This window comes from Crocodylus porosus, unplaced genomic scaffold (assembly GCF_001723895.1).
Source record: "Crocodylus porosus isolate Cpor-Errol unplaced genomic scaffold, CroPor_comp1, whole genome shotgun sequence".
Lineage (NCBI taxonomy): Eukaryota > Metazoa > Chordata > Crocodylia > Crocodylidae > Crocodylus > Crocodylus porosus.
Window position 1 is genome coordinate 6,909,836 of NW_017728923.1, and position 21,046 is coordinate 6,930,881.

Below are 21,046 nucleotides of genomic sequence, written 5' to 3' on the forward strand. Positions count from 1 at the left end.
TCCCTACTAGCATGCTCACCTCACCCCAAATTTTGGTATCATCAGTGAATTTAAACCGGTTGCTTTGCACCCCATCATCCAAATCGCTAATGAAGAAATTGAACAGCACAGGCCCAAGGACCGAGCCGTGGGGGACTCCACTGCCCACTTCCCCCCAGGATGAATATGACCCATCCACCACCCCCCTCTGAGTACGACCCTTGAGCCAATCTGCAATCCATCTGACTGTGTAGGCATCAATGCCACAGTCACCTAGTTTTTTAATGACGATGGGGTGGGAGACGGTGTCAAAGGTCTTGCTGAAGTCTAGAAAGACTACATCCACGGCAATACCTGCATCTATTGCCTTTGTGACCTGATTATAAAAGGCAATCAGGTTGTGCAGGAGGAGGAGATAGACTGAAAGAAGGGGACTCTGGTGGAGGGGAGCTGGGACCCTGATCTGCATGGTGACCTCAGGAGTGGGGACCAGTGGGAGGGAACCTCCCCTGGCCTGACATTGGCCTTGTCAATGAAGGAGCTAGTCACCGCCTGGTCTTAGAAAGACAAAGCGGCAGGAACAATACAGCAATAGTCAGGTTGTTCAGGCAGCTCCTGTGGCTGCTGGGACACTCTGCACTGTGCTGCTCACTGATCCCTGCCTTCCCATTCACTTGTGCCCTGGCATGCTCCCCTCTGCCCTTTGCCAAGAGACAGACAGGCACTGGCAAGAAAGCCCGGGCTCACTTGTGCACCTGATCTGTGGGTGGGGGTGGAGGTGCACACACTAGGTGGGATTAGGCTGGGGCAGCAGTGCAGTGCTAGAGTATGGGCCCTGCCCAGCCTCTTTTCTGCAGCTTCCTGAGCTAGGCCTTTTCCTCCACAGGAGCAGTGGCTGCAGCCCAGCTAACTGAGCTACCTGGGCTTGGAGACTTAGCAGTTTCTGTACAGTGTGTGTGTGTGTGTGTGTGCGCGCGCGCACGTGCACATATGTGTGGAGGGGCTTACACTCACACCCTCATGATAAGACCCTGCTGCTAACTGCCCCAACATCTGGCCTGGCCTGACTGGCCTACTTCAGGGTTAGGCTGTGGGACTCAGGCCTCATAGGCCACAGTGTCCCTGAAAGGCCAAAGCAGGCACTGGTCAGCCCTCACAGTTCCTCCTCTCCCTGAGGTAGACCTGGGCCCAGAGCAAAGGTGTAACTAGTAGGTTTTGTACCCTGGGAAAAATCTGGCAGGAGGGAGGATGGGCAGAGCCAGAGTGCTGAGTCCTGGGTAAACCCTGCTGGGAGTCAGGGAGTTTCTGAGCACTGGAGAACAGGGGAAGGAGAAGAGCCTGTCTTATCTGTCCCAGAGATTCCCTGGCTGCTGCTGGCAGAGTGGCCTGCCCATCTTCAGTTGTTGCTGTGCTGCTGTTACAGCAGTGACCTGGAGACCCTGCTCCCTGCTCCCTGCTGCTGCTGCTGCTGCTGCTGCTACTTCAGGGACACAGACTTGCTGGGGATCCTCCAGTCTGGCACCCATTCTGGGTGCCCTGGTTGCCCCTGGTTGCCCGCCCCCTTGTTATGCCCCTGGCTCAGAGCGCCATGCAAGGACAGGGCTTCCTTTCTGACACAGCCTCTTCACCTTGCCCATGTGACCAATCAGGGCAGTTTCTGTGCTTGTGAAATACTTTGACAAAAGATGGATTGAGATCAGGGGGATTGCTGCAGAACCCAGGTAGCTTTCACCTCCTGGACAGGGGTATCCTCCAGCCTGGTCCCCAGAGCACTTTCCAACCTGGCTTCAAATTGGCTCAAAGACAGGTGGAACTGATGTGTCAGGATTGCATGGGTCATCAGGGAGGCTCTGGCCCCCTCAGTAGAGCTGTGGTCTCTGGGGCAGTCCTAGTGCTGGGACATCCAGGGGCTGAAAGGGAGGTGGGCATTCCTGCTAGCACTGGGCTGGCACAGGGGATGAGCGGGTACAGGGAATTCCATTGTGGCGGGTTAGCCTAACGCAGAGCTGGGCCCGGTGTTTGCACCCTTTCTGCTCTGGTGCTGTCACCATGGGCACCAGTTGCTGGAGGTTTAGGACTAAGCCCTGTCCTACCCAATAGAAAGGTCTTTCTTTCCTCAACTAAGGCTGAGAATCCATCCTGCCTCCAGCTTCCAGCCACAACTGGGCCCAGGTGGGGAAGGGGCAGAGACAGGCAAAGACCCCACTGCTAACCGTCTGAGCTCCACATAGCCTCTGCTGGTGGGGGAAGATGTGGGTGAGAATCTGTTATGATACTTGATGCCTCATACTTGTCACACTTTGAACCCAGACACCCCTGTGAAGGGTAAGTGCGACCCCTCCCCTCCCCGCCCCACAACCTACAGAGCTCCCAGTCCTTGGGGGTATGTGCTTGGGGAGGGAGGGATAGGGGGAGTGAGAGGTCCTAGTAGGCATGCTTAGCTCCATTCCCAGCTCAACATGTCTGGCTAGCAGCACTGCTGGGGTCCAAGAAGCAGTCCCCACCAGGTCTTTGCTGCACACCTACAGCTCAGGAGGATGCTGCAGCTGAAATATGCTAGTTCCAGGTATCATCTTCTGCATGAGACCCACATCCCAGAAGCCAAGGGGTTAATAAGACCTGTGTTGGGGTCACCAGGGATCACCTCAGTGCTCCCAGACTTCTCATGGCTTTGTTCCGGCGCTGCCCTGCACCATCCAGGACTGTGCACTCACGTGTGACATTCCCAGTTACTAACCAAGCGGTGAATACAAACCTGGCCGCTCACATTCCACCTGTTGCTGGAGCTAGACCCACCCAGGCAGCGCAACCCAGGCCATGGCCCAGCCAATAGCCAGGAGCCAGAGGGACCAGTGTAGGGAGTGTGGGAGGCAACCTCACAGAGCAGCGGGACGATCTGGGGGGGGGAATGGGGGGCGGGGAAGAAAGCAGGGGAAGCAACTGCTCAAAGCAAAGGGTGGGGTGGGGGAAGCAGTGATGGGAGCCTTCCCTGTGTGTGGGCATGGGTGTCTGTCCAGGGGTGGTGCGTGAGCACATATGCTTTTATTTTAGACATGCAGAGTAGCTCATTTGGTGATTTACATTAAATGTCATCCATGCCCATTGAGCATCTGCCTGGGTTCTCAGCAGCAGGGGGGTGTCTGCAAATAGTAAGGGTAGGGTAGAGCAAATGCCTTGCCTAGGGTATAGCTCAACAGTCCTGGGGTCCATCTGAACCTAGTCATGCCTCCCCAGGCCCCAGCCTGTGTGTCTAGGATTGGTACTGTGGGCTCCAGAGAGTCCCCAGTCTGTCATCCTCAGTGCTGAGTCCTGCTGTGCGAACCTGGGCCAGCCCCAGAAGGGAGGGATCTAGAACAGCCTCAACAGACACCAGCCCTTGGCATCTAGCTGTCTCAGCTGGCATTGTTGCTTGTGGGCCTCACTGCATGGCTTGGCTGTACTTGGCCAAGAATCAGAGTCAGTGCTAATTCATGCCACTCATACTTCTGCTTTAATTTAGGGTTATTGGACTTCAGAGGTGGTGCCTGGTAATGAGACATGAAAGCAGGAGGCCTGGGATGCTGATGACCAGAGACAGTTGTGGAAGGCCTGAGCCTCTTCACCAAGCCCCTGATGAAAAACCTACAGCTAGTGGTGCTGACAACAGAGGTGCCCTGGGTGCACTGGACGATGGTACTGCAAGGATGGGCAGATCCCACTGCTCTTGTTTGCAAGCTGGGCCAGCACATGGAGCTAGTCACAGTTTGTACACCCTGCCACCTACTCCAGGAGGTCAAGACCATTGCCTACATTGATCTGGTCCTGTGCAAGAGCAGTCCCTGGCCTCTGGTATTCCCTAGTCCTCTGGAGCTTGTTGTGGGGCCCATGCCTTGGCAGACCCAATGGAACTCCCTGTCTCACCATATTAGCAAGCTGGGAGGGTATCAGGCTGGTCTGCTTCTTAACTGCCCATCACCACCAGCTCTACATGCTCATAATTTGCACCTTCCACCATCTTGTCCTCGTGTTCTGCCCAGACACCAAGTGGTGGGACATGCTTGGCAAAGACAAGGGTCTCCAGTCAGGGGCAATGTGTAGGGGGTGCATATGGGTGCATGTGCACGCCCTGAGCATGGCAGTGCACCCCCTACAAAAAGGCACCAACAACAGTGTCATTGGTGCCTGCGGGTGGTGGCCCTTTGCCACTGTGAGCTGCTGCTGGCAGCTGCTTCTTCCAGAAGTCCAGCCTAAATATGCTTTCTGTCAGCTTATAGATTTCATAGACATTAGGCTATTGTTCCTAGTTACTCCAAAGGGTGTCTGGTAAACAGAGCATCTCCTATTCCTTGCTGCCTCCCCTGAAGAATTTGTAGGCAGCCACAAGATCACCTCTCAGCCTTCTCTTGCAAAGGCTGAAGAGATCTAGGTCTCTCAGTCTCTCTTCACAGGGCTTTGCCTGCAGCCCCCTAACCATACAAGTGGCCCTCCTCTAAACCCTCTCAAGGTTGTCCACATCCCTCTTGAAGTGCGGCACCCAAAACTGGGTGCAGTACTCCAGCTGTGGCCTGACCAGTAGTGCATAGAGAGGAAGTATCACCTCCCTGGACTTGTTTGTGATGCACCTGCTAATGCATGATAGAGTGCAGTTAGCTTTACTGATGGCTTCGCCACATTGATGACTCATGTTTATTTTGGTGTTAACAATGAATCTGAGATCCCTTTCTGCTGCTGTGCTGCTGAAAAGGTCGTCCCGCAGCCTGTACGTGTGCTCGTAATTCCTTTTCCCTAGGTGCAGCACTTTGCACTTGTCTTTGCTGAACTGCATCCTATTCTGTTCTACCCACTTTCCCAACCTGCCCAGATCAACCTGGATTTGTTCCCTACCGCTAGTGTGTTAACTTTACCCCATAATTTGGTATCATCTGCAAATTTGGACAGAGTGCTCTCCACACCCTCATCCAAGTCACTGATAAAGACATTGAACAGCACAAGTCAAAGGAGCGACCCTTGTGGGACTCCACTGCTGACATCTTTCTAGGTTGATACCGTCCCATCCACCACCACTCTCTGGGTATGACCCCTAAGCCAATTTGCCACCCACTGAGCATGTAATTATCTGTCACAACTGCTCAGTTTATTTATGAGAATAGGATGAGATACTGTATCGAAAGCCTTCTTAAAATCCAAGTAAATGACATCCACCTCAACTGCTGCATCTAACCATTTTGTGACCAAGTCATAAAAAGGAACAAGGTTAATCAGGCAGGATCTACCTGCTATGAATCTCTTCAGCATTGTTTTTCCTGCTGGACTCCTGCAAATGTGACCCTTAATAATTTTTTCAAAGATTTTCCCAAGGATAGAGGTGAGACTTATGGGTCTATAGTTACTCAGATCCTCCTTTCTCCCCTTCTTGAATGTAGGGACCACATTGGCCCTTTTCCTATCCTCTGGGACCTGTCCTGAGCACTATGAACGCTCAAACAACCATGCCAGTGGCTCTCCTATGACACTGGCCAATTCCTTCAGCACCCTTGGATGGAGATCATCTGGGCCTGCTGACTTAAAACACATCTAGTCCTTCCAAGTGCCTCTTCACCAAGTCCGCACTAACCGTTGGTGGGCTGGTGTCCCTTTTGTGCCTGTCTGTAATCCAACTGGGAGATTTGTCCTGATCCATGTTCAAGAATATGGGAGTAAAAAAACTCATTGAAGAGCTCAGCCTTGTCCCCACTGTCTGTCACTAATTGCCCTAGTTTGTCCTGTAGTGGGTCCTAGGCTACCCTGAGCCTGCTTTTTACTCTCTATATACCTGAATAAGGACTTTTTATTGTCTTTAATTTTTGTTGCCAGTCTGAATTCCATTTCTGCTTTGGCCTTTCTAACTGCCTCCCTGCAAGTGCAGGCCAAATAGATAATACTCTGTCTTGGTAGCTACCCCCTGCTTCCACAGCTTATATCCCTCTTTTTTTGCCGCTAGGCTTTCCTGGATTTCCCTGTTCAGCCAAGATGGTTTCTTGGCCCCTTTCCTGTGCAATGGGATTGTCTCCTTCTGCACCTGTAGGATTGCTCCCTTTAGGAATGACCAACCTTTCCTGGATTCCCATCTCACAAATGCTCCTGTTCTTCAGTGCCTTACTAACTAATCTCCTGAGCAAACTGAAGTTAGCCTTTATGAAGTCTAGCACTTCTGCCCTACTGGTTATCTTTCCCACCCTACCCTGGATAGTGAATTCAATCAAGTGATGGTCACTGTCCCCTAGGTACCTTGTGTCAGTAGATCCCCCACCAGGTCATCCCCTGTAGCCAGCACCATGTCCAGTAGGGTGTTTCCTCTAGTGGGACCATATACCTCCTGTGTTAGGTGAAGGTCCTGTATGCAGGTTAAGAATCTACATGAATGGTTGGATCTAGCTGATTGATCCTCCCAGGAGATGGCAGGGTAGTTTAGGTCACCCATGTCCATTGACTGTACAGTCTCTGAGAGCTGCCTTGAGAATTCCAGGTCCAGCTCATCCTCCTGATATGGCAGCTTGTAGTAGATCCCCACTACCAAGTTTCTTTCCCCACAACCTCCTTGCATTCTGACCCACAATAGCTCAATTTGCCCCTCCTCTGAGCTCATCTTGATTATGGAAGATGTATATTGTTCCTTAACATAGAGTAGAGGAAAAAGAGGTGGGTATTGCTCTCTATCACATCTATACAGCATATAGCCCTCAATGCTTACTGCCCAATTGTGGGTAGGGTCCCACCAGATTTCAGTTAGCCCAACTAAGTTGAAGTTCTTGTTTGCAAGCAGGAGTGTGAGTTCCTCCTGCTTGTTCCCCATGTTTCTAGCATTAGTATAGAGACGCTTGAGCCCCCTGATGGGTGCCCTTTGTGCTCCCATCCTGTTGCCCATCAGGCCCAGTACTTACATGGGCTGTTCCAGCACATGGCTTGTGGTTCGTTTTCTCTGTCATCTGCAGCCCCATCCCCTGATCAACCTAGTTTAGTTGGTGTTATCCTGGTGGCCTTCCTTTTTAAGGGAGGCTTATAGAATTTTTTTGTGGGCAGTGGCATATGGTCCCTCAAAGCAACAAATAGGCCTGTTGCCAGTGTAGCCACATTTGGTTTTAAGTGTATGGAGGCACCTGAGTCATGGTCTCAAACGGGCCAGACAGCACCGGGCAAGTTCAAGGACACACTCCAGCCTTGGCCTCTTGCATTAGGGCTGCTTTAAGCATGGAACAGCCCCAGATCAGCCTGTCCCTCCACCCCCATCCTAGGCATGGGAGGTCTCACACCCACTCTGCACAGGGCTGAGCTATCAGGCTCAGGCCCCCAGGGCAAGGGCCCACAGGTAGCAGAGAGCTGCAGGGCTGGCCTGAGGCCTGTGCCTTGTAGGGTGACCACCTTTTCAAAATGGAAATGTGGGCCATACCCAGTGGCACGGTCAGAGCAGAGCTAAGTGGAGCAGGGATGGATGCAGGCTGCCCACTGTGGGCTTATGGCTCTCTGCCCTGCTGCCCTTCCTCCAGGAGCTCTGCATCAGCCATGAACCCCCTGCATGCCTGGCAGCACTTGGAGGCACAACTCCACATGGCTTTCATCATCACTGCTGCCAGGCAGGGAGGGGGTGCCTCACCATGGTGGTTCAGTGCTCCTGAGGGGAGTGTATCTGGAAAGGGAGACCTGAGCCAGCAGCTGGCAACCCACATCTGCCTCCCCCTGTGCACAAATATGGGGGGGTATGCCCCCCTCAAGAAGCCTCTCATGGCTGCATTCCATTCCCCGCCCCAGTCCCAATGCACTGTCCTGGCTGAGCAGCACCCCCAGCCCCTGTCCCATGCCCTCTCACTGTGGGGGCCTCAATCTGATCCCCCCTCCCATTCCCCCCCTATAGACTTACCTGCAGGGAGCTGCTCTCCATGCTGTCTGGATGTATTCCTATGTACATGTGTGCAGGCATGCATGTGCACTTGGCACTTCCTGTGTATGGCTCCTGGCCATGGTTTCTGTGGTGAACAGAAAAGCTGGACTCCTGCATGACACTGTGAATCTGGGACAAAAGCTGTCCTGGAGTCATACAGCTTGGGACTAGGACTTGAAGTTTCCATTTTGGGACTGTCTTGCTCAATTAGGGATGAGTGCCATGCCAGCTGGCAAACACAGTGCTCAGTGAGGTGACTGTGAGAAGGCAGCCTGCACAGATGTGGGAGCTGGGGCAAGCTCCTCTGCATGAGGCAGCTTTGGTCATCTTGGCATGGAGAGGGCAGCCACCCTGGAAGCGGGCACTGTACATGCAGCCTCCTGCTCAGCTCAGAAGCCTGAGGGAGAGAGGAGGGGGGAGCAACATGGGGCTTCCTAGGTGGAGGTGTGCAGCAGCAGTAGCTGAGGGAGGCCTGGGAAGCCAGGCTCAGAGGCAGGAGGTGTGTGGATCAGGGTGCCAAAAGGTACAGCTTTCTTTCTGCTGGAGGGGAGAGGTGGGCTGTATTCCCCTGGTCTGTAGGCTCTGAGCAGATTGCTCAAGACAAAGCCTGGCAGAGGAAGTTAACTGGCCTTTCTGCATGCAACTCTCTTCATGGGACTTGGGGTGCCCCGCCCCGTTCCCAGTGGGAGTGAATTAACTCCATGTGGAACATATGCATGTTTGAGTTGGCCTTTTGTTGGTCTTGAAGCTGCCTCTATGCACTGCTCAGGCTGCAACACTGCCATTCTGCCCCCAGCCTTGCCCTGGTGGGCTCCCACTTCACAGAGCTTGGCAGGTTGGGCGGGAGGATTTGAAGCTTGTTCTCAGCCCAGGGACAATTCAAGGCTCTAACACATAAAGTCTCAGTGCCTGCATGCCAAGGAGACTCATACTGAGCGGTAATCTTTGTCCCCAGGCACATATTTATGCTGTCTTTTACAATAATCATAATAATAATAATAAAAAAACTAAAACAAAGGCATTTCTTGCCAAGAGCTTTGTTATTGGACAGGACCCAGAGCAGTCAGCCAGAGCCTTCTCCCCAGGATGCTGGTTCAGCCGGGAGGGGCACAGGGCTGGAACAGACCTCGGAGCAGCCAGCTCAGCCCCACCTTGCGCACTCTTCCTTAATTTAATCAAACATCCCCTCTGGAACCAGCCAGGCATCTTGACCCAACTGTGGCAGGCTCATACACGAGTAGCTTCCACATTGGAAAAGGACTGTGTACACAGTGCCCATGCATGGTCTGGCTTCTCTGTATTGCTTCAGTCCTGCTCTTCAAGTAACTGAGCTGTGCTGTGGTTAGTGCTGTTTTCTTACCTGCAGAGAAACCTGTCTCCTGCTGTGTGTTCCTACTTGTTCCACCGTAGTAAAAGCTTTCAGAGGCCTATGGAGCAAGGCAAGCATGGAGTGGACATGGGAAATGCAAGCCTGAGGCTCTCGACTCATGCATTGGTAAAATCCCAGCCAGGCAGTGCAAGCCCAGTCAGTGCAGGATGGAGCTCATGCAGCTAAAAAGGACCTTTTAGCCCTGATCATTTCTGCTTCTAATACCTGCTACTCCTTTGCCTCCTCCCCTGCTCCCGTGGACATGTGGAGGCACTGCTGGATGGGCAGTTTTAGAAAATTAATGCTGAGCCCCTTAGGGAGCTCTCGGTATTGTGTTTTCTATGACCTGCAACTTTACATCTCAAGGGGCTCCATTAGCTGCCCAATGGGTCTGCCAGCAAAATGGCTGCACTTTCTCCTAGAGACTCTATTTCTGCTTCACTTGTTGCGGTGCTCACTGCCTCCCCAGGAGCACAGGCAGGGGCATAGGAGGAAAATGCATGGCCCAGGTTCTGCTGGGCAAGGCCCTGCCCTTTCCCAGTGGGCACAGGCAGAGGAGTCATGGGTGTGTCCCACGGCAGCACTAGCTTTGGGCTGTCTCAGGCAGCAGCTGTGATAGACACGTATGCCCTTTGCTGCCTCAAGCAAGGGCTTCAGCACCTCTCTGTGCTTCCAGAGCTAACTCAGGGTGTCCCTCAGTCCTAGCACTGTTGACTGTTGCAGTACAGACCCTGACTCTCTCCCCTGAGACAGCTGGGCAGATGGGCCTGGAACAGGCAGGGCTGTATTGCCCCATTTCCCAGAACCAAGGCTGTAATCCTGTGGCAAGGAGTGTTGTTTGGGCACAGCTGAGAAGGGGTTTGGGCAGGAGCATCCTGCTGTTGAGAGGTGGCTGGCTGTTCTGGATGCTCTATGAGTAGAAGCCAGGCTCAGTCGGGGTCTCATAGATTCACAGATTGTTAGGGGACCTCATAAGATCATTGGGTCCAGCCCTCCTGCACTGGGCAGGAAGACAACTGGGGTCAGGTGTCCATCCAGTCTCCTCTTAAAGATTTCCAGGGTAGGTGATTGCACCACCACTGGAGGGAGTTTGTTCCACAGTCTGGACACCCTGACTGTGAAGAAGTTTTTTCTAAGGTTGAATCTGAAACGGTCTTCCAGGAGTTTGTAGCCATTACTCCTGGTTTTCCCCAAGGGTGCCCTGGTGAACAGTTGGTTGCTAAGCCCTTGATGTAGTCCCTTGATATAGTAGTAAGCTGCTACCAATTTCCCTCTCAGCCTTCTCTTTTTTAGGCTAGAGGCCCAGGTCCCTCAGCCTATTCTCCTATGGCTTGTCTTGCAAGTCTCTGATCATATGGGTGGTTCTTCTCTGGACTCTCTCAAGCATTTCCATGTCCTTGTTGAAGTGCGGTGCCCAGACCTGGATGCAGTACTCCAGCTGTGGTCTCACCACTGATGGCTCATGTTTCAAAGGCCCTGTCAACACTACAGCAACTAATGGTCCAGTGCTCTGCCCCTGCTGGCTGCTAGCATGGCTTACCCTGCATTGTTTTTATAGCATCTCCAGCCCTGCCTGTGCTGCCATTTCAGCCAGGTTAGCTTGTCTCAGAGTACATTTCCCTAGTATCACTCTGCATCCAAGCTCTTGAGCACACTAGCCCACTAGACACACTATGAGACAGCTGCCTGCGTTACCCAGAATGTAGCAATATGCACCTAACTTGACAGGGTAGTGGCAGAGCTGAGACAGCTCGCTGTCAGCTGCAGTGGGAGCACAGCACAACCTGCAGCCATGGGAACTGGCTCACAGGAGCATCACTGACACGCTCAGTTGTGTCTCTGCTGCAGCTTTTTACATGCTGAGCCTTCACTACTTAGCCCCCAAACAGCAAAGCTGTGGGGGTGCACCCGGGTGTTCTGGGAAACTGGGGCACTCTCCATAGCACCTTGTGGGAAGAGTGTGCCTGATGAGGCACAGTATCTACAGGTGGGCCCAGCCAGTACCAAGTCCTGTAGTCTTGTAAGCCCTTGGGAGCACCACATGCTGCCCTTGGGACTTCTAGACCCCACCCTGGCACTCCAAGAGCCAGTGTTTGGTCATGGACTCCCTGCTGACCACCGGGAACCAAAGGATCAGTGAGAAACTCCCATGAGTGACAGCTGTCCTGTGGGGCAGAGGGAGAATAGGATCCAGTGGTGCTTAGAGCTGCCGTGAAGTGCTTGACTGGGGACATCCCTACTTTACAGATGGGGAAGCTGAGGCACTGAACAGATAAGTCACTTGTGAGGTCGAAGTGTGTGACACAGGCAGGGTCAAAATCAGATGCCAAGTGTCCTGCTGCTGTGCCCTGCCTCCCATTGATGCCCTGGTCCCTAGACAGTGTTAGTGACTCCAGTCATGACAGCTCGATGGGGCATATAGAAGTGCTCCTGCTGTATGGGGAAGACAGGGTGAATGGTGTTTCCATGGTGAAGGGGACTTCGGGGCAAATCCAGGTGGTCCTCAGCCAGGAACAGAAGGAAGAGCAGTGTGTGTAGCCATGAGCAGTCTGGCAGACAGGGGACAGGCAGGACATTAGCCAGGCTGGGCTTACAGCTGCTTAGGCAGGAGAACGCTCCCTTTGGCGTTGTCTGACAGCCCAAGCTTTGGCTACTGCAGTGCCAAGAGGGGATTTACCTCACTCAACAAGTCTGGTGCTATGTTGGCTTCCTACTCCTCCCTTTGTCTTACTGGGAGGCAGACTCAGGGGAGGCCCCTGCCAGCTGGAAAACAGGGGCTGTCGAGCAGTGCCATTTCCTTAGACCCAGGCCTGGGTCTGGCTATGTAGCAGGACACTATTTGCAGTGATGGTTTTCCAAGCTTCCTCAGCACCTTGCCTTGGCCTCCCCCTCCACCCCCCCCAATATTCTCCCCAAGGCTGGTTCTTCTGTTTGCCATTTCACCTAAGGCTCCCTGCAGCAAGTCATCTCCACAGCATGGTAGAACAAGGCTAGGCCCAGTAGGAGGGGTCACATCATCACAGCTGGGCAAGAACATCCAAGGAGATGTTCCTCAGGGAGACCAGGCCTGCACATGGTTGCAGAAGCACTGGGCAGGTGCACAGCTTGATTGCTGGAGTACAGCCTGCTCTGTGTTGGCAGGGAGGGCAGAGAAAGACACACATCTCAGCTGTCAGGGTGGAGTGCAGGGCCCTGCCCTTCCTTCAGTCTGTGGGGCAGGGGGGCATGCAGTAGCTCTGGGGAACTTTCACACGAGCAGCCCAGTCCAGTCAAGGGCAAGGTGCCTCCAAGCAGAAGGACCAGGGGGACAGCAGGGCTGGGAGACCAGCAGACTTCAGTGCCAGGTATCTGCTTCCCACAGATTACAAGCTTGTCCTTGCCCCAGGAGAGGTCACAGTAAGGAGTCTCCTTTGTCCCACAGCTGCATTTCACCTAGGAAGCCTTCGGAGAAGGTGAAGCCTTGCTCAAAGCCCCAGGAGAGGCCCAGATCCTCTTCCCTGGCTTCCACCAAGGGGGGCTGCAGAGGGTCTGTGAAAGGGATGTCTTCAAGGAGGGAATGCTCTGGACAGAGATGGTAGGTGTCCAGGGCTCCCCAGGGGCTGGCGGGGCTGGAGTGCCTGCTTTGGGTCTGGCCCATGTCTGCTCCCAGAGAGCCGAGTGCTGCATTTATATCCAACTCCTCAAAGTTGCTGGCGCTTTCATCTAAGACATCATCGAAGATGCTGGCCCAGCTGCAATCCCTTGTCAGGGTGCTGTCCCCAGCACCATGGGCAGGTAACAGTGGGGACGGGCAAGTTTTGACTGCTGTGGTGCTGTACTTGGGCACAGGCTGCTTGCGTTTGCTGGTAGCATGGGGGGCACCTGCAAGGCTGAAGCTCTGATCCTGCAGCTGCAGAGCATGGGCTGTGGCATGTCCTGGGTGCAACTGCTCGCTCCCTGGGTGGAGTGTTGGAGATGAGAGGCCATAGGCAGCATTTGGGCTGGGCACGTCAGGCTGTGGTAGGGGGTTGTAGCTGGGGGCTGGTGTGCGCCTCCTCTTGAAAACCCCGTTGACAAACATATCTGCATAGCGGGGGTCGATCTGCCAGAAGCCCCCCTTTCCTGGTTCGTCTTTCTGCCGTGGCACCTTCATGAAGCACTTATTCAAGGACAGGTTGTGCCGGATGGAGTTCTGTGGGCCAGAGGGCAGAAGGAACAAGGCTGTGAGCCATCAGGCAGCTCAGGGAAGCTGCTGTGCATTGCCCAGCTGCCTCCAGAGCCTATGGCACCCAGCTCAGAGGCTTAAAGCAAACAGCCCTGGCAGCACCTTCACAAGGGATCTTAAGGCACAGGAAATTCATTAAGGTGCCCAGGGGCTGGGACTGAACTAGAATGGAGGCCTCCCACTGGGTTGTGGGACTTAGTAAGCCCTCTACGGGGGGTGGGATGGAGGAGAGTAAAGCCATAAACCTCCTGCTCCTGGAGTCAGCAAAGGCTGTTTTAATTTGGAAGAACAGAGGGTTCCAGCTCTCTTGGCTTGGAGGAAAAGTTTGCAATGCTGATACCTGCATCTGCTGGAGGTTCACAGTCATCACTGTGGGTTGAGCCACCTCACTGCAGTGCCAACACCAATTGCCACTGCTCCAGCATCCTGAGACAGAGGCAGGGAGGGGCTAATGTACAGGCCTATTCTGGCAAGCAGGCTATGCTAGCCACCAGAGCCCACATGGGCAGGTTGGCACACAGTAATCATATAAACCTGGGTGGCTGTTCCTGTGGTATTATTTTTTCTTAATTTTCCGTATTCCAAGCCAAATTAGCCAAAACAAATTCCAAATCCGTGAGTCAGTGCAGAACCATAAGTGGCCCTACTACTGGCAAACATCCTCCACCACTATCTGGGGCTTCAGATGTTCCCAAATCCTTTGGTGGGTATCCTACTTGCATTCCCAAGCCCAGAGGCTTGAGGTTCAGATGTCCCTGAATTTTCCTTGCTCTCAGCTGTAAGGCCCCAGGGGCAAGCCAAGGAAGAGTCTCCCATTTCCATAAAGTGGCATAAAGCCAAGCCCTTCCCACTCCAGCAGCTAAGTGGGAGGTTTACTATACATTACGTTGGCAGGTACTATCCCTGTGCCAGGAGAGTGGTCTTCCCCAGTGCAACTAGGGAGACAGCTTCTGTGGTCACGGTGTTTCTCTTACTTGATCTGAGCCAACAAGAGGCCAAGAAGCGACAAGCCAACAAGAGACTGTTCCTGTGGTATTTTTATTTTTATTTTTAATTTGTATCCAAGGCCAAATTAGCTGAAACTAATTGCAAATCCAAGAGTCCAGAAACCATAAGCAGTCCTACTACTGGCAAACATCCTTTACCCACACCTGGGGTTTCAGAGGCTAAGATCACATGTCTCGGCCTCTTGAAGGCTCGGATCAAGCGTAGAGGCTTCTGAACCTGGAAAGGGAAATACCATACATCTGTGTCCATGAAGGCAGTTTTCCTGAACCGTGCCATAGGAGAACTGCTCTTCTGGTGTGGTTCAGTACCCACTGAGGTGTAGCAGCTTTAAGCCTAGTTTATGGAAACGAGAGTCTCCTCTTTTGCTTGCTCCAACAGCCTTATTGCTAAGGGCAAGCAAAACTCAGGGGCATCTGAACCCCAAGCCCCTGGGCTTGGGCTTGCAAGTAGGATGACTGTCAAAGGTTTTGGAAACATGGCTGTTCCTGTGGTATACACTTGGCCCCAGCCATGAACTACGTAAGACAGTCTCTTCTGCCACATGAAGCTTCATACTCTTCCCTCCACTCCAATTCCCTATTAGATGGGATGTAACAGGAGTGCTAGATAAAAGGGCATGAACCCTTCTTACCCCAGGCTCCCCTGGGAGGCCACACTGATCAGAGCCTGATCCCCTTGAGCACAACATTAAGGTCAAGGAAATCCCTGTGGCTCCCTGGGGATTGGTCTGTGGAGGGCAGGAATAAAGGTTTGGCTTAAACTGTAACTTCTGCAGAAGCCCTGAGGAGTGGCTTAGGCCTGGCCCCTCAGCCACAGCTGCCACAGCAGGGCACTTGCAGCCTAGCACACTGCTAACCAGTAGGGCTGTACAAAATTTCACCACCAGTTTTGTTTCGACCCATTTTGAGGCTGAAACAGCAAAACTGAAATGGAACAGATGTAGTCAAAACAGCCTTGAAACAAAACAAGGCAAGTCAAAACATTTTGCCATTTTGCCCATAGGCTATAATGGGGAAGGTTGAAACAGCCTATAACTTTGGCATTTCTGGCCTGATTTGGATGCAACTTGCAGGAGCGGTAGCCCCTTCTGGCGGCATGACGCCTGCCAAGTTTCATGGAGATAGGTGCAGGGGGTTTGGAGAAACTGCACCCAAATTCTTGAAAGCAAAACTCATGTCACGTATATGTGTTAAGCCACAGCGGGGTCAAAACCACAGGGATGGTAGCCCCTGCTGAGGCCACAAAGCCTGCCAAGTTTCAAGGAGATAGGTGCAGGGGTTTGGGTAGAACTGTACCTCAAGCTCCAGACAAGCAAAACTCATGAGAGGGGTAACGCTGTGTGTGTTAAGGTGCAGCACAGTGAAAGCTGCAGGGATGGTGGCCCCTGCTGCAGCCACAAAGCCTGCCAGCTGTCAAGGAGATAGGTGTAGGGGGCTTCTGGGGCCCTGCACTTCTAGCTACTGACAGGCAAAACTCATGTCATGGGTGTTTGGGCAACTGTGTCTGTCTTGGGGCATGGAGGGGTGGGGGGTGGGAAAACATGGCAGGCCTGGCTGCTAGGCCCTGCTGCGGCCAGAAAGCCTGCCAGCTGTCAAGATCGGTGCAAGGGGGTTCTGGGGCCTGGAAGAACCGTTCCAAAGCCATATCTCCTAAGATTTAGGCTCCAGCCACTCACGGATTCCTAGATTGTAAGGCTGGAAGGGACCCTGCAAGATCATTGGGTCCAGCCTGCTGCACCAAGCAGGAAAGACAGCTGAGGGTCGGGTGAACCCAGCAAGGTAACTGTCTAATCTTCTCTTGAAGATTTCCAGGGTAGCTGATTGCACCACCTCTGGAGGGAGCTTATTCCACAGTCTGGACACCCTAGCTGTGAAGTAGTTTTTCCTAATGTTGAGCCTGAAACAAGCCTGAAACCATCTTCCAGGAGTTTGTGACCATTACTCCTAGTTTTCCCCAAGGGTGCCCTGGTGAACAGTTGTTCACTGATCCCTAGATATACACTTCTGATGTAGCAGTAAGCTACTACCAAGTCCCCTCAGCCTTCTCTTTTTCAGGATGGAGTCCCAGGTCTCTCATATGGCTTGCCTGACACCCCTGCAGGCATGCAAGTCTCTGATTATATGGGTAGCCCTTCTCTGGACTCTCTCAAGCTCCACCACGTCTTTGTTATAGTGTGGAGACCAGAATGGGACCAGTACTCCAGCTGCGATCTCACCAGCGCTGAGAAGAGCCGAGTAGAGCAGGAGAATCCCAAGGTCCCTTCTGGCCTTCTTTGCAATGGTTTTGCTGGAGATGCATCAATTGATGCATGCCAGTGTATTGTTGGCCCTGCTGGCTACAGCATCGCACTGCCAGCTCATGTTCATACTGTGGTCAATTATTACCCCCAAGTCTGTGATGGCAAGTGATGTGGGATCTTCAGTCCTGCTGCGAGGCAGCAGTTGTACAAACACCCATGACATGAGTTTTGCCTGTGAACAGCTAGGGCACAGAGTCCGAGAACCCCCCTGCACCGATCTCCTTAGCAGCTGGCAGGCTTTGTGGCTGCAGCAGGGCATAGCAGCCTGGCCTACAGTAGTTCTCCGCCCCCCCCGCCACCTCCAGTGCCTCAAGACAGACACAGTTCCACAAGCACCCATGACACAAGTTTTGCCTGTCAGCAGCCAGAGGTGCAGGCCCCAGAACCCAGAACCCCTGCACCTATCTCCTTGAAAGCTGGCAGGCTTCACGGCCTCAGCAGGGGATAGCCTGCCTGCAGTTTTGACCCTGCTGTGGCTTAACGCATACACGTGACATGAGTTTTGCTTTCAAGAATTTGGGTGCAGTTTCTCCAAACCTCCTGTACCTATCTCCATGAAACTTGGCAAGTTTCATGCCCTCAGAAGGGACTACATCCCTGCAAGTTTCATCCAAATCAGGCCAGAAATGCCAAAGTTATAGGCTGTTTTGACCTTCCCCATTATATCCTATGGGTGAAACATCAAAACAGTTTTGCCGCTTCGATGGAACGGAGCAGAACAGCTGTTTTGAATCAAAACAAAATTCGAAACAGAACGGTGCCATTCTGCACAGCCCTGCTAGCCAGGAAGCTTACATATGGGAAAGGAGCAATGGTTTGGGCTTTGGTTTCTGTCAGTTCCAGGTGTCCGTGGTGCCCCCTTACCGCCCAGCAGATGGAGCCATGTTGGTGAAGTGCTGAGCGCAGCTCTGCCAATGCCCACCATACCGGGGGCTCTGGGAGTCATGTACCTACATAAGAATCTCAGCTTTAATTTAAAATGTATGGCCCTCATGGGAAAGGAACTGACACCAGGCTCTAATGGCTCTGACACTAGGAGGGAAACCAGAACCCAGCCCTCTATGTCCTCTTTTTCATGATTTTAAAGCCAATTTCATGGTCTTCTGTCATCTGGCTGACAATTCTGGAATCCTAGGGGTTGGGATGCAGGGAGTGCCTGTAAAGTGGGAGGTCAGTGAGTTTGCTGGGGAGTGTTACATCCTCCAACCTGACCCATGTGCAACACCTTCAGGGACCAGCTAATGCCTTGTGGGAACCACCACCAAAGCAGATTCCTCCTGCTGGTCCTACTGCAAGGGATCCATCTGGCCTTGAGTCTAGACAAGCCACATGAGGTGGGGAATCTGCTCCTCCTCTGGTTTGCAGGATCCCAGTGTGTTCTTAGAAGAGAGATAAGAACAGAAATTGGGTCCCCTCACTATGCTGAAGTGAATCACCAAGGAGGCAGTCTGTTCAGCCAGCAAGACTCCAGGTGGGAATAAGCAGGAAACTGCTCTGTAGGTTTGCTGTATGTGTTCAGAAAGCCAGCATGACCCACCACAGAGCTCCCTGTATTTCACTCAGAATGACAAAGATCATGTAGATTTCTACAGAAAAGAGGATTTTGGAAGCACATTTCAGGCTTTCACCACTCCAGCAGAAAGCCATTAGAGAACCTGCAAAGCATCTAAATAGAACGCTTATGTCATCCAAGAAGCAAGACAGGCTCCCTCCCTGCCATCCCCCACCCTCTCATACTGCAGGACAGAGGTGCTATGGGATATAACTGAAGGCAAAGGGAATTAAATGCAACAGCTCATTTATCAGCTTAATGAGTACCAGTGCTCTTGCTGACAGACAGCAGCCTCCATTATGCATCGCCTCACCAGGAGTATTAATTATTCAAGCTGCCAACTCACCTGCCAGCTGGGGTCAGCATGTCTGTAGTAGCAGAAGTTCTCCATGATCCAACTGTAGATGGCAGACAGGGTGATCTTGGCCTGCTTGCTGGCCTCCATGGCCATGCAGATGAGGGTGGCATAGGAGTAAGGAGGCTTCACTGTGGAGTTGTTCTTGTAATCGATCTCTAGGGCACCAAGGGGAAGTCTGGTGAGGGGCAGCAGCTGGCCAGTGCCAGGGGAGGTGGCTGCAGAGGTAGGTTTGCCCAGGCTTGGGGGCATCCCCTTGGCTGCAGTGTCTCCTGCTGGGGGGCTGGCAGGGGCTTCGGCATTTTGGAAAGACTTCCCACAAGGCTGGTGGAGATGGTGGCCCAGGGCAGGCAGTCTCTCAGGGCCAGTGCTGAGGATGGAGAAATTCTGGAGCCACTGCAGGCTGGTGAGGCTGTCATCCAGTGTCACAGCCCCACTGACATTGTCCTGGTCCTCAGGGTGTAGTTGCAGCCACTTCTCTTTGAACTTGGTGGCAATCTCGGGCGAGGTGAGAATGGGCATTCTCCTCCAGCACAGTCCCTCTACCCGCTGGGAGGCAGAGGAGAGGCAGATCAGCTACAGGACCCAACTTCACTGTACTGCGCACCATACAGATTCAGGCCCCTTAGCAGAGCTCAGAAGACCTGCCCCAGGGAAGGACAGCTCAGGGAGGGGAAGGACAGGGGGCATGGGATGCAAGGAACCAACAGTCTCTTCTGGAAACATATTGGAGCCTGAAGTGAAGCACAGACTTTTCCCCAGGGAGAAATATTTCTCTCACATGGTTATGCAAGGCTTTCAGAAGTGGTTGGGCCAGTGACCACTGGGTCTGTGGCTCTTTCCCTGGGGGGAATCTGACACAGCAACAGGCACCTTCCATTCAGGATGTCAGCTTCCAACCAATGCTAATTTTATGGCTCTGCATTTGCACATGGGGAAACTGAGGCAGTAAGGGCACAGAACTTCCCAGGACCCTGCAAGGAAGGCCATGGACAGGAGTGAGAAATGCCAGTTCCCCGGTCATCCTGCTCTATCCACTGAGCAATGCCTACCCCCCCACGTGCAGGACAGATGCCACTGAGACAAAGGCTGAGGACTTGCCCCCTGCAGCTCCTGAGCACAAAACAAAATCCCCAGGCAGCCAGATTTGGTTACACTGGTGTCCCCTGTTCTGCCCACAGGGGATTTGCAGTCTGCCTGTGTATTTGTACTGAGAGAACCTCCAGGGACCTGTTATCCTGTTACAGCAGGCGTCCAGGTGCTAGCAAGAAAGGGTTCATATTTACCTTCATTAAGGTAGTGCATGGCTAGAGTGATCGCACTGCCGCACAAACAATGCAACACAATACGGCCCAGGGTGGCCAGCTCAGGGCAAGCCAGATACATGGACAGCTGGATACTGGAACAGCAGTGATGCCTTCAGAAAGAGCCTAGAGAACCACACATCCCACCACTCATCAGCATCGGGCTGCCTGCAGGGGTGTCAGGACAGCACAGCTGAGAGCTGCTCCTGTCCCCAAGCAGCCTAGGACTCCGTAGCTCAGAGCAGGGGATAACTAGACTGCCATTTCTCTGGTTATTCCTGACTTTTAGCTGAATGTCTCCTGGGCTGCTCTGCACAGCTCCTGGCAGCCCGGCAGCTCTGAGGCTCGCAGCACTAGTCTGCTGGATCTAAAATAGAGCCCTGCTCAGTGCTGCTCTGCACACTTCAGTCCACCACCCTCTGAGCACCCACGTTTCCCTGGGCAGCAATCAGGAATTACTGAGGCGGGGTGGGGAGGCAGCATCAGGATGGGCTGGTAGAAACCAGAGGCTGGTTTGGAAAAAAAGGTGGTGCCTGTTCCTGCTTTGATTCTGTGCCAGGATGGACTGAAATTGGTCAAAGTGCTTTTGTTGGCAAGAGGGAGGGAGATCAGCCCAGAATTGCCCTGAGGGGGTGAGGCACTTGTTGGCCTGGCTCTCCCTCAACTCCAGCAAGTCCTCACTGCCTGATCCAGTCCTGACCCAGGCTCCCCCAGCCCAGATAAGCGCTCCGACCCCACCGCTGCTGTTCCTCCCTCCGCCTGAGGGGAGCTTTCCTGAGAAACCAGCACGGGCGGCTCTGCCAAGACCTGCTCGCTCCCGCAGGAGGGGCCGGCGCGGAGGGCAGGGGCCGAGGTGCAGGGCAGGCAGCGGCCCCGCGGCGGGAACCAGCAGGCAGCCGGCTGGTGCTTGGCGCTACTCCGCTCTCCACTGCCCGCTCCCCCGGCGGCGGCGGCGGGGCGCCCCGGGAGGCCGAGCGAGCGAGGCAGGCGTGCAGCACCCAGCCCGGTCTTACCTTCCCTGCCAGGTGCGGACGCCCCGCGGGCACGGGCTGCAGCGCCTGTCGGGCTGGGACGAAGCGGGC

The 21,046-nt window shown here is 53.5% G+C and overlaps 1 protein-coding gene across 5 annotated transcripts in view; it reads right to left on the reverse strand.

Moving 5' to 3' along the window:
* Positions 1–12,126: 12,126 nt before the first annotated feature.
* LOC109313459 (forkhead box protein J1-B-like) overlaps positions 12,127–21,046 on the reverse strand; it is a 15,129-nt gene continuing 6,209 nt past the window's right edge. The window contains exons 1-5 of one of the 5 annotated variants that reach the window (XM_019540040.1): positions 20,978–21,041; positions 19,947–20,090; positions 19,762–19,857; positions 18,652–19,209; positions 12,127–13,413 (exon numbers count right to left, since the gene is read on the reverse strand). In XM_019540040.1, coding sequence (XP_019395585.1) covers positions 12,634–13,413; positions 18,652–19,209; positions 19,762–19,857; positions 19,947–19,952 — 1,440 coding nt within the window. In that variant the 5' untranslated portion in view covers positions 19,953–20,090; positions 20,978–21,041 and the 3' untranslated portion in view covers positions 12,127–12,633. Of the gene's footprint in view, positions 13,414–18,651; positions 19,210–19,761; positions 19,871–19,946; positions 20,431–20,977; positions 21,042–21,046 lie in introns of those variants that run through there. The other 4 variants (XM_019540042.1, XM_019540039.1, XM_019540043.1 and 1 more) reach the window with 4 other exon arrangements.